Genomic DNA, 14,444 nt, shown 5'->3' with positions numbered 1-14,444 from the left:
GATGCCCTGAGGGTAGTTCCGATTCAATGCCCTTTAATGATCCTTGATCCCCTTCCCAGTCACCGATGCTTTCCTCATCTTCTCTGTCTGGGCGCTCATGGTCTCTCTTCTTTTGGTATATCTGCACTGTATGACAAAGCTTCTCCCTTGTCATCACTTTAAACTGACTTTGCACTTTCTCCTGTTGACACAGATGAACACTCCGTTGGTACTAACGAAGCAGTCTTTGCTTCACCGCTTGGCAAAGCTATAGGGATTGAAGACGCTTTGATGGTAGGGACAGGGAGATCATCCGTTTGAGGTGCTGCGGTAGAACTGTGCTTGACTTTGCTGTCTACATCTACTATAGATGGTGTGGCAGCACTCGAGACCTCGGTCAGTGCAGGTAATGCCTTAGTCGTTGTAAGACCGCCACCTTCTGCCTGTCTGTCACAACAAGAAGGGGCTCTACGGTGTCTTTTGATGCTTCAGTGGTGGTTCTTTCATGCAGAACTGCTGCCTTTGATGCATCAATCATTGAGTTTGATGAATCCTTATTTCAATTGCTATTGGTTTGTCTGGATGTCCAGTGTTAGCGACAGACGTCTCAGTCTCATTTGACTCTGACAGGTCAGGAGATGCCACAAAAGCATTCTTCATTACCATGCCAGGTTTGTTCATAGATGACACATTTTTCTGTTCACTCCCTCAACAGGTCTTTGAGTGCATCTGGAAGCAAAAATTTCGCATGATCTTTGACTTCAGGAACAGCATCTTCCTCATCTTACATTTGCCCCCAATTGGGTCACAATTTGTCTCCTCCAAAACACTTGACCTTGCGGATCACTGCAAGTCCTTGGCGACTGCGGCCTCAACGTCAGTTCAATCAGCAGTCCCTTTGTCTTCTGGTTCTGATTTTCTCTTCTCTGCTCTCGTCCCCTTCCATACCCTCACTGTCTGGCATTGATCTTCAGCAGAAGGGCCAGGACGAGAAGACAATACAGAAGCTTCGAGAATGATACTTGTCTTTTCCTAGGGCTTGTCAGGGTGCCAAGGAGTGGATACTTCTTTTAAGATGGTGGGGCATTCTGCTCTCATTTGATCATTTGCCTTACATGCAGAACAACTTGGCTCATTCATCATTTAAAATATCTTGTAATTCTTCCCTTCAAAAGGAATAACAAAGGATCCCTCACCTTCCATGTCATTTCTCAACTCTGTTGAGACTTGTCTTTTGAAAGACAGGATATGACGTAGGGCAGGCTCACGATCACCGAGAGACACAGGCCTAATGGGTGAATTTAGCACTCCCAATCACTCCAGGAAAGGTAAAACTACATTATTGGCCATGAAAGGAGGTATGTTGGACAAGGTGATCCATGTACCAAGACTCGAGAGCGGTTCAACTTGTACAAATAATCCTCCAACAACAATCCCTTTCTGTATCGCCTTATTTGCTTCAGCTTCAGATTTTCGGAAGAACACGGCCCTTCCATACATTTTCGAGGCAGCAGCTGTTGTTGATGGGCCAAAAACATTAGCCATTGCCTTTACATATGCCTCCATTTGGATAACCCGTCTCATCTCACATCTCACTCCATGCTTCCTCATCAGTGCCTTAAATGGATGTGCAGAGCTGCTCACACTTGCTTGGCCAGAACTGTTCACAGCAACTCCAGCCCATTCATGATTCATTGGCTTGATTATGAGTCGGGTGAATATACTGATTCTGGCTCACTTTTCCCCATGAAATGAATAGGGGATTTTCAGCGATTCATATTTTTTTTCCCGAAAAAGTAAACCCCCTTTTTATCCAAGGTATATTTATTTGTTTCCCCTTTTAACCTCGAGGCACTTTCTTTTAAATAACCAATGCAATAAGATAAAGATTTGTTCAACTATTAAAGTAGTAATGTGATTTGTTAAAGGTGATTCAAAAGAAATATCTGAAACATGTAAGCCTCAGGACACTCTTTTTCAAATATACATATTGTTTAACTCAATCATTGAACCTATAAAGATTTGTTCATTCTCAAATTCCTTCAATAGTTTAATTTTCTTTGCACAATAATCCCCATCTAAAATATTTAAAAATAAAACATTTGAATCTTTATATTTTTTAAGATACCCCTTTTGTGCCATTATGAAATGATAAACTTCTCTTAATGCTCTTGTTTGACCACCTCCTGAGCCAAATATCATTTTGAGATTATAGTAAATTGTTTTTTCATTGTTCAATTGATAACCATCAAAGTTTTCAGTCCATTCAAGGATATTTATTTTTTCTTTATATCCTCTAACTTACGAGTTTTTAAATTGATTCACTTATTTGTTTCATTAACCTTTGTTTGAGTTGTTTTTTCAATAAGACTTATTTGATATTTTTCACATTCATTATGTTTTCCATTTATATACCAAGACTGAGATTTTCTCCACTCTTTAGTTTGATTAATACTTGGTTTGACCATTTATAAAATGTGAAAAAACACGGCGGTACCCCTAAAAACCCAAACCCATCTTCCCATCGTTAAAACACAATCTATTCTATACACTCTATCATACAATATCCATATGGAACACAATCTATTCCATTATCTAAAATAAATCTCTTATCATCAAAGGCTCCTAATGTCTTTTTTTACTTCTTCACTATATATCTTATGTTTATAACTTCTTATTGTATTCATTTTCCGATATTCCTCTTTCATATTTATCAAACAATTATCATAATTTCTAAAAGTTATTGATTTCTTTATTACATATTTCTTTATTCCCTTTAACCTCTTATCAATCTTATCACCATACTTATAAGCATATGCCTTTGCTCTCAATCCAAGAAACTCACTCATTACTTTTCCACCCAACTCATCCTTAAACTTACCAATAACCTTTTCATTCTTTTTGGAAAATAACTCGCTCTTCTTCCTAAAATTACTTGTATCATATACTCCAATATTATTCTTCATATCTTGATAAACATCATCAGTTTTTATATATAGGATAAAACTATCAGTGTCCATATACAACAATGAAACATTTTCACCATACTCTTTCTTTAAGCCATTATACAAATAATCATACATCAATATCTTTGATAAATCAAGAACTGCTGATCCAATATAAATTGGTTTATCCATTACAATACTTTCCTTTTCCATATGAATAGCAGAAAAAGTTCTCTGAAAAAACCTCTTCTCTCTCAAAACTTGGTTTATTTCTCAATCGAGAAGCTTCTTTCCAAGATGTTGCAAATCTAATATTTTGCCTGTTTCGAATATTTTCCATTGTCTTTCCAAAGACAGCATTATTCATCAATTTATAGAATTCACCTTCAAATTTTACTTTTGTATTTGTTCTCATATCTGGATTGAATTTAATATACTTTTTCATCCAAGGACTTTGTTTAAATTTTAAAACACTATGAATTTTAGCTACTCTCAATCCTTCTCTCAAAAACTGTTTAAAGCTTCTCTGATGCAAAACATATCCCTCTTTATCAAAGAATGTTGTTAATAACTTTTCTGTTGATTTGCCTTTAATATTAAAACTTTTATGATAATCACTTAACCATTCTTTCTTTGGGGTTTCTTTCTCACATGCAAAAGGAAGGTCTTTATGATTATTATGAAGATCACTCGGGTACCTCAAATCAACTTCAAAATAATAACCTTCTTCTTCCTCATTCAATTCCTCTTGAGAAGAAATAACAATATTCATCAAAGCCTTTTCATAATCCTTTTCTTCCACCCACTCTAATTTACCATAAGGCAGAGACTGAGACATTGCCCATCCATACAAATTATTAGCATTAAAATACATCAAATAATTACTATCTTTTTCACTCTCATAATTTGGAAGATATTTAGTATTTGCTTTAGCAGATCTTTTTGAACATACTTGTGATATTCCACCTCTCTTAGACTTCTCAATCATCAAAAGCATATATACATCACTGATTAAATCTATATCTTGTTTTGTCATTTTCAACATTGCATTCCAAGCTAAACCAGAAGCTGCGAAATAGTGGGCAGGATCTAATCCAGAACAATTTTTATTTTGACAGAGTGATCTAAAAGCTTCAAACACATCAGCTAACATTAAAACATCTGTTTTTTGAAACAAATCATGATATTCTCCAAGGTTCTTTATCTTAAATATTTTCCAAATTTCTTGTGCGTGTTTATATTCCTTATCACTGATCTCTTCTTCATAAAGTTTATGAAAGAAACTTTCTTTTGAAGGAAGTTGTATTTCTTTAAATCTCATCAATGAATCCATATAATCATCAGGATAAATTCCCTCATTTGTAAGAATTTTTTCTTTACTTTGAATTTCATTCCTTGTTTGAATTTCCTCTCCAGTTAGAATTCCCTCTTTTATCAGAATTTCATCTTTAATCAGAATTTCCTCTTTAGTTAGAATTTCATTCATTGTTTGAATTTTCTTTATAATTGGAATTTCATCTTCAGTTAGAATTTCTTCATTAATTTCCTCATTAATTAGAATTTCCTCTTTACTTTGAATTCTCTCTTTAATCTGAATTTCCTCTTTAGTTAGAATTTCCTCTTTTGGAAAGAATGAATTCAGATTTGGAAAAGACCCCGTTGAGTTTAGATTTGATGCGAGGTAGGCTAGTGGTGTTCCATAAACTTGGAAGAATCTAGAAACCTAATACGAGTTTATGATTTTGTGAATATCATTTTTGGAAATGAAATATACTTTTGACTTGTGTTTGTTATGGCAGAAATATTCCCTGGTGTTTTTGAAAGTTCATTTATAAATAGATGTGTATCATAGTTGGCACTGTTGTGAAGAAAGACTGGAATAAAAGAAGGAAATTTATAATTAAGATTACAACAGGAATGAGCAGGACCTCTATATTTACAAGTAAGATGACAATGATCCCTAACTTAAGACTCCTCAATTTCCTCCTCACAAATATGACATATTCTTCTTTCTAAATTCTAATTTTTCTTCTTCGGTTAATTTCATCGGTTCATTTGTTTGTTTCATTAATTTCGTTAGTCTTATACAATCCTTTTCTAATCGTTTTACAAACTATTGTGAAGCTTTTTAGTTTTAGAAGAAGTTTTACAAACTCTTTTTTTCCACTAGAATGTTCAAGTTTATTATACTTTTCTCCAACAGATAATTTGATATAATAACAGAAACCACAAGGAATATGTTTTTGATATTTATTTGTATGTAATTCTTTTGGATTAGGAGAAGCAGTATTTATCTTTTTTAGGATACATTCAAAATCAGCGTTTATCACAAATGGGTGCATGATAGATTTATTATAATCTTCAAAAGAAATCTTTTCACCAGGTTTAGGCATTGTAATTACAGCTTATTTATGATTACTACAATATTTTGAATGTTGTTCTAATCGTTCTTTTGTATGAAATGAATGAAGACATCGCTTACAATGATATATTTTGTTTGATGTTCTGAATACCTGAGAAGAGATTGATCTTGATAAATTCTTGATGTATGTATAATGTGAATTATTTCCAACACAAAAATATAAAAGATCAATGTGTGTTTCTTCATTTTTATCGTTGTTTGAAATTTTAAATATTTGAACTTTTTTTGTATCCGTTAATCCATATACATTAAATCGAAAGATTTTTCTTTTTCTCAAATTTAGGAATATCTGTTCGTGGCATTGGGAATTTAAAATCTTTAATGTCCAAGGCATTCTCGTATTTCAGATATTGTTTTACTCATTCTGAATTACAATTTCGTGTCTGTAAGTGAGCAAGAACAGACCAGAGAAAACTTTATGATCATTGTACTTAATATTAACAACTGCCTTCTTTAGTTTTATTTCTTTTGGTGATTCAATATAAGAAGAAGCTTTAAGAGGGTTTGATTTTAGAATGTGTATATCTGAAAAGATAATTTTTTAAAATATTAAATCCACTTCCTCCCACTGTATTATCAACATCCTCCTCTTGTCTTGATAGTTCTTCATAAACCCCACTTTTCAAAAAATCTTGAAATGATGTTATAAAATGAAGATCTGTTCTCATATAAGGAGTTTATTCTTCATCTTGTCTTTTCATATTCATTTTCAGTCCCATATATTACTTTAAAGTTTTCATTTCTTTTAATGTCTTTTTAATAACTTTTTCAACATCAGGTTTCACTATTTCAATTGATTCAGCGATTCATGATGGACTGGGTTCTACAAATTGAAAAGTCCTTATTTTTATATGCCGTTCAAATGCCCCATCAGTGTTTTCAATATAATAGTCTCCCTTTACTTTAAACTCATTTTTCTTTTGTTTTTGTGATTGAAGATGTCTTATAACTACTCTTCAAAACATCCTTTGAGCAGATATCACAATGTTTTCTTTCCAACTCAAGAGCAGATATTTGATGAAATAGATTAAATGTATGTTTGTTGGTTTGAAGGTGTTTTTTACAATACTTATATTCGAGATTACAAACATCGCAGTACGTTGTATTCACCATATTTCTATAATAAAACTTTGCTTAAACTAAAATTTTCTTGATGAAAATTTCGTTTAATTTATTGGTGAATCTCTGCTGAAAACCATTTTATCCTCCAACTTTTTTCACTTAATAAATACAATGTTTCAAGACACAAAAGACAAGTTTCAATCAATCTCTTCATTTGTAAAAAATACTGAGAAATATGTCAAGGATGTAAAATTGAACAAAGATAAATATAACAACTATTGGATAAAAACAATTATGGTGAATAATATGAGTTCTTCAATTTCCTTCAGTGGAAGGGCGTTTAGTATACCTGGAAGAACATCAATTAAAGTATCTCTAACAAAAGTTTCACCTCTCCTTCTCGTAATATATTCAAAACTAGAAAAAGCAATGAAACAAGAAAAAGTATCAAAAAATATAAACCTTATGGATGAAGCTTTCGAAAGAAAAGATAAGACCATCTGTAATATGCAAGGAGAAATTTGTATTTTTTTTCAACAACCCTAAAGATGTAAATCCTGATGAAATAAAGGATGTTAATATATCAGGTGAAATGACATTTCGTTCAACAGTTGTTAAGGATAATTTTAAAATTACCTTTAATATAAAAAAATGTTGTCGTTGAATCTGGTAATGAAAAAAAGTAGATAGATATCAATGGTAATGTTGTTTCTACTAATTAAATATGAGTCAATATTTAACTGAAGATTTTGAAAGTATAGATGATTCTGAAGATGAATTTTAGTTCAAGTAAAGTTTTACTTTATATATATGTAAGACTTCCCTGATTCTCCAGATGACAAATTTGAGAATTGTCCTGCGTATGAAAGATGGGGATTAAACACAGAGTCAAAAAATAAACAATGTATATTCTGTGATTATCCTCTAATTAATGATAATAAAAAATATAAAAAGGAAAATAATTGTTTTAGATTTACACCAAAAATGAATTGCTTCACAAGATTGATGAGAGAAATGAATGTAAAGTATGAGGGTGATAACACACGTTTCCTTACAAGGGAAGAAACTGCACGTATTAGAGAAATGTTTAAAGGATTGTTGTTATATATTATTCATGGATGTGATTTTCAGGGAAATATCAACACAAGATATTGCATAAATAAAATAATGGATTATCTTGAAATTAAACCTGAACTTAGGATAAAACATAGAGTTTCTAAAAAAGCCAATAATAAATTAAATAACCTGTTTCCCAAATATATAAATGAATGATTTTTTACCCATTTGGGAAAATAAGATAAAATTTAACCATTAAAATTCATTGAGATGTGTGATAGTTGGTTCAAGCGGATATGGGAAAACCTGCTTACATTTGAAGATGCTCCTGACTCCCAACTTTTTAGATTATGATAATTTAATAATTTTCACAAAGTCGAGTTTTCAACCAGAGTATCAACTACTCTCACAAGGTTTTAATGCTGGTCTTCAAAAAGAAGATATGATCGGTTTATTTAAACTTCAAAAAAACCTAAATGATGATAACATTGAAGATATAATACAACTATTTTGTGATACACAGAGATGTAAAAATAAATCAAAACCGATAACTTGTATTCTTAGTGATAATACAGATGATATACCGTCTCCCCAAGATTTGGATAAATCAAAAAAGAACCTCGTTATCTTTGATGATTGTGTTAATGAGAGAAACCAAACAGTAATGGACAGCTACTACAAAAGAGGGAGACATTCGTCTTGAAATTGTATTTATCTTAGTCAATCATACTTTCAAATTCCTCGTCGTTCCATCAGAAACAATGCTCATACTTTTATTCTATTCAAGTTAAATTCAATAGATATAAACAATTTTTGGAGAGACAATTGCTCTACATTATGCAGTAAAAAAGAATTTGCGGATTACATGAAGCACATGAATGAAAAATATAAATATATTGTTGTGAAACAAGATGAGCTATTAAATGATATTTTCCAATGAATAAATGGATGCAAAAGAAAGAGCAAGAACATTTAAGGTTTATCAAGAGTTGCTTTCAAAAGTTGTAAAACAACAGGAAGACATAAAGAAGAAACGCAGACAGAAACTAACGGGTGAAGAAGCATTTGAAAGAAAACAAGAGAAAATTTTTAAACCACTTTTTAAAACTTCCAAAGAAAAAATTGTAGATGTTTCCACAGTTCCCACAGTTGAATATACTCCGAAAAAACTTCAAATGTTAAAAGATTTTGATCAAATGACGAGGAAGAATAAGAGCATTTAGGAGAATTCGAATATGTTGATGAAGGATTATTTCAACAACTTGAAGAGATTAATCACCCCCCTGCTTATATTGTGAATGCTCTTCAAAACAATGAATATTCAGCGGAATCAAAAACCAAAGCAGGACTCATTCCAACAGAACAACCAGCAATATTTCATCTTGTTCAACAAGAGGTATTGATATATTTAATGATGAATTAAGGTTCTTGAGGTCTGCTCAACCCCCTGTTAAACGAACCCCCAGATTAATGTTTCTTTTCACAAAAGATGGAAGACAAGCTTCAACTGTGAGGAATTAATCAAAGCATTTTGATTAACCATTGGATAAGGAAAATAATGATGATAGAGTATATATTGATCTGCTGAACTCTGTTGATTATAGGGTTAGTCTTTCTGGTAAACGTAGCAAGAATGAGAAGGAGAAACACATTATTCAGGCTTTCAGTATACTTGGTTCAGGTGCTAGTTTTCTTCCAAATGACCCATCATAATTAGTTAATAGACTGATATTGTTGTTCGGTAGTAAGAAGGCTGAAAATAACAATTGTTTTAATGAAGCATCAGCCATTTTAGACCAGTTGATGAACATGAAAATAATTAATAAATCTCAATATAAAGACATTTTATCTCATATTAAATAAGATGACAAGCACAATCCTGAGTTTAATTTCACAACAAGCGACCACACATCTTCATTCCCATACCCACTACAACTTGACCCAACAAAAGAATATGAGGCATCTTTATTTTCCATGGAAACTTATAATACCTTATTTAATATAACTGATAAAAGTGACAAGTTTAGTTATAATCCGGGAAGTGGATACAAAACAATAACAGTCTCACCTGGAGCATATGAGATTTCTCAAATATCTTCCGAAATTGCTCGTCTTCTGAAGGAACAGGGTGATGAACCAAAAAATATTGTTATCGACATTCAAAAACATACTTCAAAATCAACGATTAAACTTAAAAATAACTACAAGGTTGATTTCACAATAGATAATTCATTTAGAGAGTTATTGGGTTTCTCCTCAAAAAAGATTGAAACTAATGGGACGTTTTGCAGTGAGAATGTCATTCAATTACCCTCAGGAATAAATTCGGTATTAATTCACTGTGATTTGATTGATGGTGCTTATAATAATGGAATAAAAACAAATACAATATTTTCATTCAGCACATACTCAACCCCAATTGGTTATAAATTCAATATGGAACCCAAAAATTTGGTTTATCTCCCTGTGTCAGGAAAAACCATACACAGAGTAAATTTTAGGATAACCGACCAAGATAATCGTATGATTTCTTTTAATGGAGAAGTTATATTCATCAGAATTCACCTACGTGAAGTTTTCCAATAAATAAATACGATGGTTATTGTGAGGAAAAACGAGTTGAGAAAATATAAAATAATAACAGGGGATGGGATGTTCCTTTCCCCATAGTTAGGGGATGGGATGTTCCTTTCCCCATAGTTCAAGGGTGAAGGTATGTATCTTGGTAGAGGATACTATAAACCTAAGAGACAAAGGGGTGTCGGACATCAATTTAGAGGAGATGGGATAATTGATACTCTCATGGGTATCGGTTCAACTATTCTTAAACATAAAGACCTAATTGGTTCAACTGCTTCTGCTGTGGGAAATGTAGCAGGTGCTGTAAAGAGCATAAAAGATGCCCAAAAGGAATCTCATAAATTACAAGCAATTAAAGAAATGCAAAAAGGCAAAACTCAGTTGTCTCCCCAAGAACGACAGAAACTAATTCCAATACTTGGGTCAGGGTTTCAAAAGTTTTAGTATCTTTTTTCCGAAATAAATACAAGTATGGAAGCAATTGATAGTATCTATGATTTGGATGATACCATTATCATCTCAAACTCCACTAAAAAAGAAGATTACTTCAAGGTAAATGCAATAACTGGAACAGACTGGAACGCAAATGGCACAAAAAGTTTTGAAATAAATAATCAACAACTTATTTGAATCTATCTGAAAGTTTCTTGTTGTTTAAATTTACATTCACTAAGGCTGGGAAAAACACAAACGCTACACTCGTAAATGATTTCTTCTGGAAAATGTTTGATCGTGTTCGTTTGTACATTGGAACACAAGAAGTTGAAGTGGTTGATTATGTCTCTGCTGTCTGAAATGATGAAATTTACACCATATACATTCAGTTGTAGAATGGGAAAGGGGGCTGTCGAAGGTTTTATTCCTGATATGTCAACGGGAACAAACACAGACCCTGGATATACTCAAAGTAAAGGAGCGTATAATGATGATACAAAAGCAGAAAATAGTTTTACTGTGGCAGTTCCTCTTAAAGGTATATTTGGATTTTGTGATCATGATAAAGTTCTGTATGGTCTTAAAATTAGATTTCAACTACAAAGGAATGATAATGAAAATAGATTGCTTTTTGGTGTTGGTAATGCTTTTGGTGATCAGAATAAATTTGTCATTGAGGAAATGAGTTGGTATATCAGTGAATATACTCCTAATCTTAAAACAGAGGAGATGTTGAATAGAAGACTTAACTCAAAGAAACCACTCAGTGTATTATACCTCAAAAGAAGATGTCAACACGTTAAACAAAACAAAACTACTTGCATGTGGAATTTGGGTGTTCTGGAAGGAAAGCCACGATATCTGTGGATCATTTTTTAAAAACCAGATGGCGATACTGCGACTGATAAGAATAATGCATTGAGTGATAATGCGAAGGTGAAACAACTTCGTGTTTCTCGAAATGGAACATTTTATCAACAAGAGAGATTGGAAATTAATTGGGAAAAAAATGATTTTGCTGAAGCATACAAGTCTTTCCAAAAGGTGTGCGAAAGTAATGGAAATAAAGAACCTATTGTGGATATGACAGCATTTTAAAGTTTGTATACAATCTATGCGTTTGACTTGAGTGCTCAAAAGGAAACTATAAAGTCGAATCGAGTGGATACTTCCCTACACATTGAAAGAGGAGAGAGTGAAGAAGTTCATGCATATTGTTTATTTTTGGAAGAAACAGAATTACAGATTAATACAGATCATGGTGTTATGATTCGTCTCACATAATTTTTTTGTTAAATAAATGAGTGGCAAAGTACCAACTGGGGTATATGTTAATCAAATCATTCTTCATAAATTATCATCTTGTGTTCAAAATCAAAAGCCTTGTACGATTAACGTTTATACAATTCAGAGAAAAGGAGCAGTAAGAATTGATGTTTTGCTCACAAGAGAACAGGTTAAAATCTTGAACGATACTGGCTCACTTAAAATTAAAATGACAAAACCAATGTTGAAAAAATATTCAATAAGAGAGATGAGTGGAGGATTTCTCCCATTTCTAATTCCTTTATTTGCTGGTTTAAGTGCGGTTGGAGCATTGACGAGTGGTATTTCAACAGCGGTGAAAACTGCCAACGAAAGGAAGGCTCAAATCCGGGCTCAAAAGAATTGGAAAGACATAACAAAGAGTTGGAGAAACAAATTCGTGGAAGTGGTGTAATTGTAGATTTTGCTGAAAAGCTTGAAGGTCTGTCTGATGAAGCGAGATTGTTAGTTGGAGATATGCTTTCTTCTATCGCACAAGCAGGTGTAAAATTAACTAAAAGAGGTAATGGATTATATCTTTCTAATAAATAAATGAGCATTGATGAGTGGTTTAAAGAATTTGGAAAGAATACAACATCAAATTTACAACTTGTCAAATATTGTAAGAAATTAAAAATTCATAATGTGGTTATTTGTATGAGAGATGAATTAACAAACATGCCTAAACATGGAAAGAATATTAATATGAACTTAGAAGATAATAATGTGAACGGTTCTCATTGGGTTTTTATTTTTAATAGTAAAGACAAATATTATTTTGATAGTTTTGGTCTTCCACCACCTGTTGAAGTCATAAAATTCTTACAGAATGGTGTTTATCAAACATTTCAAGTCCAAGAATTAAATTCCAAGTGTTGTGGTCAATTCTGTCTGTATGTGTTATTTCAACTCAACAAAAATAATTTTTTTTACGACATTATTTTTAATCTAATATAAATGACTTATGTTGGTAAAGATGGTTCTATCTTTGGTGTATCCCAAGAACTGTATATTGATTTATCAATTTATTACACAGACTGAACGACATAAATATGATATAACCAAAAATATTAATATGAAAAATGCTTATTAATTGAAAAATTATCTAAGCCCGACTGACGTGAATGACTTGGTGAGATTAAGTGATTTATCACAATATATACCCTTAAATAAGACGGCCGTGTATTCCAAAGATACAGAAATGTTGATTTTATCTTTAGGTCATCCAGAATTCACAGTTCGAATTAAAATAAATTTTTATAAAGAAGGGCGTATCGTTTGTATGAGAATAGAACAATGGGGGTATGATATGAATGATTTAGGTTATAATTGGTCATTTAAAATTGACTTAAAAGACCTGGAACAATTAAAAAAATCAGTCTCGCAAGGAAGAATATTATCCACTTGGTATAGAGAATGAGTTTTGTGGAGCCACGATTCGTAAACAACAAATAAAAGAATTTAATAAGGGTAAATATAATAATGGTTTTGCCCTAGTTTATATCATGAAAACAGAAAAAAGAAGATTATATATAATAAGTAGGGAAATACAAAATGATTTAACTCCGGGAAGATGGGGAGGTGTTTCGTGTCATAATATTATTCTAACATATATTTCTAATACATAAATGATGGCAAGAAGGCTTCAAGACAATTATCATTTCTGTGTCCAAGCATACCTTCAAGAAAAGGGTATTTGGTGTTTTAATAAATATGTTCTGCAACATAATAATGAGGTATTTTCAATAAAAGATTGGCATTATGCTGATGTTGATAAACCGACAACTTTAGATTTAATTAGAATGTTAAATAATGAAAAAATTATAAAGTTTAGAAAACGTAAGGCTCTTTTAGAAATTCAAAATTTTTTTATTGGTTTCCTGTTGTAAAAAAATTATTTTGGAAACAGGAATAACAAGAAATCCTGATGAATATATGTATGATATTCTATGGGGTGTAAGTGATTCAAGGATAGTAAGGGATGAGGAAGGAGTTGAAGAGAGAGAAGAAGAGGAAAAGGAGAAGAGAGAGAAGGAGGAGAGGGAGAAGAAAGAGGAGGAAAGGGAGAAGAAAGAGAAGGAGGAGAGGGAGAAGAGGGAGAAGAGAGAGAAGTTGGAAAGAGAGAAGGAGGAGAGGGAGGAAAGAGCGAGAATGACTAAATATCAAAATGTGGAAACCAGTGAGATTAAAAAAAGATTGGAGGTATTACAGAAAATAACTCAACCCACCGAGGAGGAAAACAAAGAATTGACAAGTCTGTTTGCAATATTTTCGATAAGACTATTGTCAACGGCAAGATATTGATTTTAATTCAAGTTTTTCATTTTTTTTCTTCCATAAATGGAGGAGAGAGTGAAGGCATTTCTTAGGATTCTTTATGTTTTAAAAATTAAGATTTAAATGTGCATGTTGGAAACTAAAAAGGTTTTCGCACTCTGTTGGAATTTTTCTCATAAATAAATGAGTTATTGTCTCAAATGTAAAAAGAAAACTAATAGTAAAATATTTCATATTTTAAAAGTAAAAATAACAGGGTTATACAAAAAGGTATATGTTCAGTGTGTGGTTCAAAAAAAATCAATTTATCTCCAAACACAAACTCGGAGGAGATATACAAATGTTTTATCAGGAAATAAATTTGCAACTACTGGAATAGCAGG

General features: G+C 32.2%; 1 protein-coding gene across 1 annotated transcript in view; it reads right to left on the bottom strand.

Moving 5' to 3' along the window:
- Positions 1-14,444, bottom strand: part of LOC147009389 (uncharacterized) — a 105,064-nt gene that overhangs the window by 42,001 nt on the left and 48,619 nt on the right. The window contains exon 6 of the mRNA XM_085861185.1: positions 236-426. Within this exon, the coding sequence (XP_085717311.1) occupies positions 236-426 (191 nt within the window). The remainder of the gene's footprint in view (positions 1-235; positions 427-14,444) is intronic.

Source organism: Eptatretus burgeri, chromosome 17 (assembly GCF_056783735.1).
Source record: "Eptatretus burgeri isolate ZD-2024b chromosome 17, Ebu_testis_v1, whole genome shotgun sequence".
NCBI classification, from domain to species: Eukaryota; Metazoa; Chordata; class Myxini; order Myxiniformes; family Myxinidae; genus Eptatretus; species Eptatretus burgeri.
This window is presented reverse-complemented; position numbering and strand designations above follow the sequence as displayed.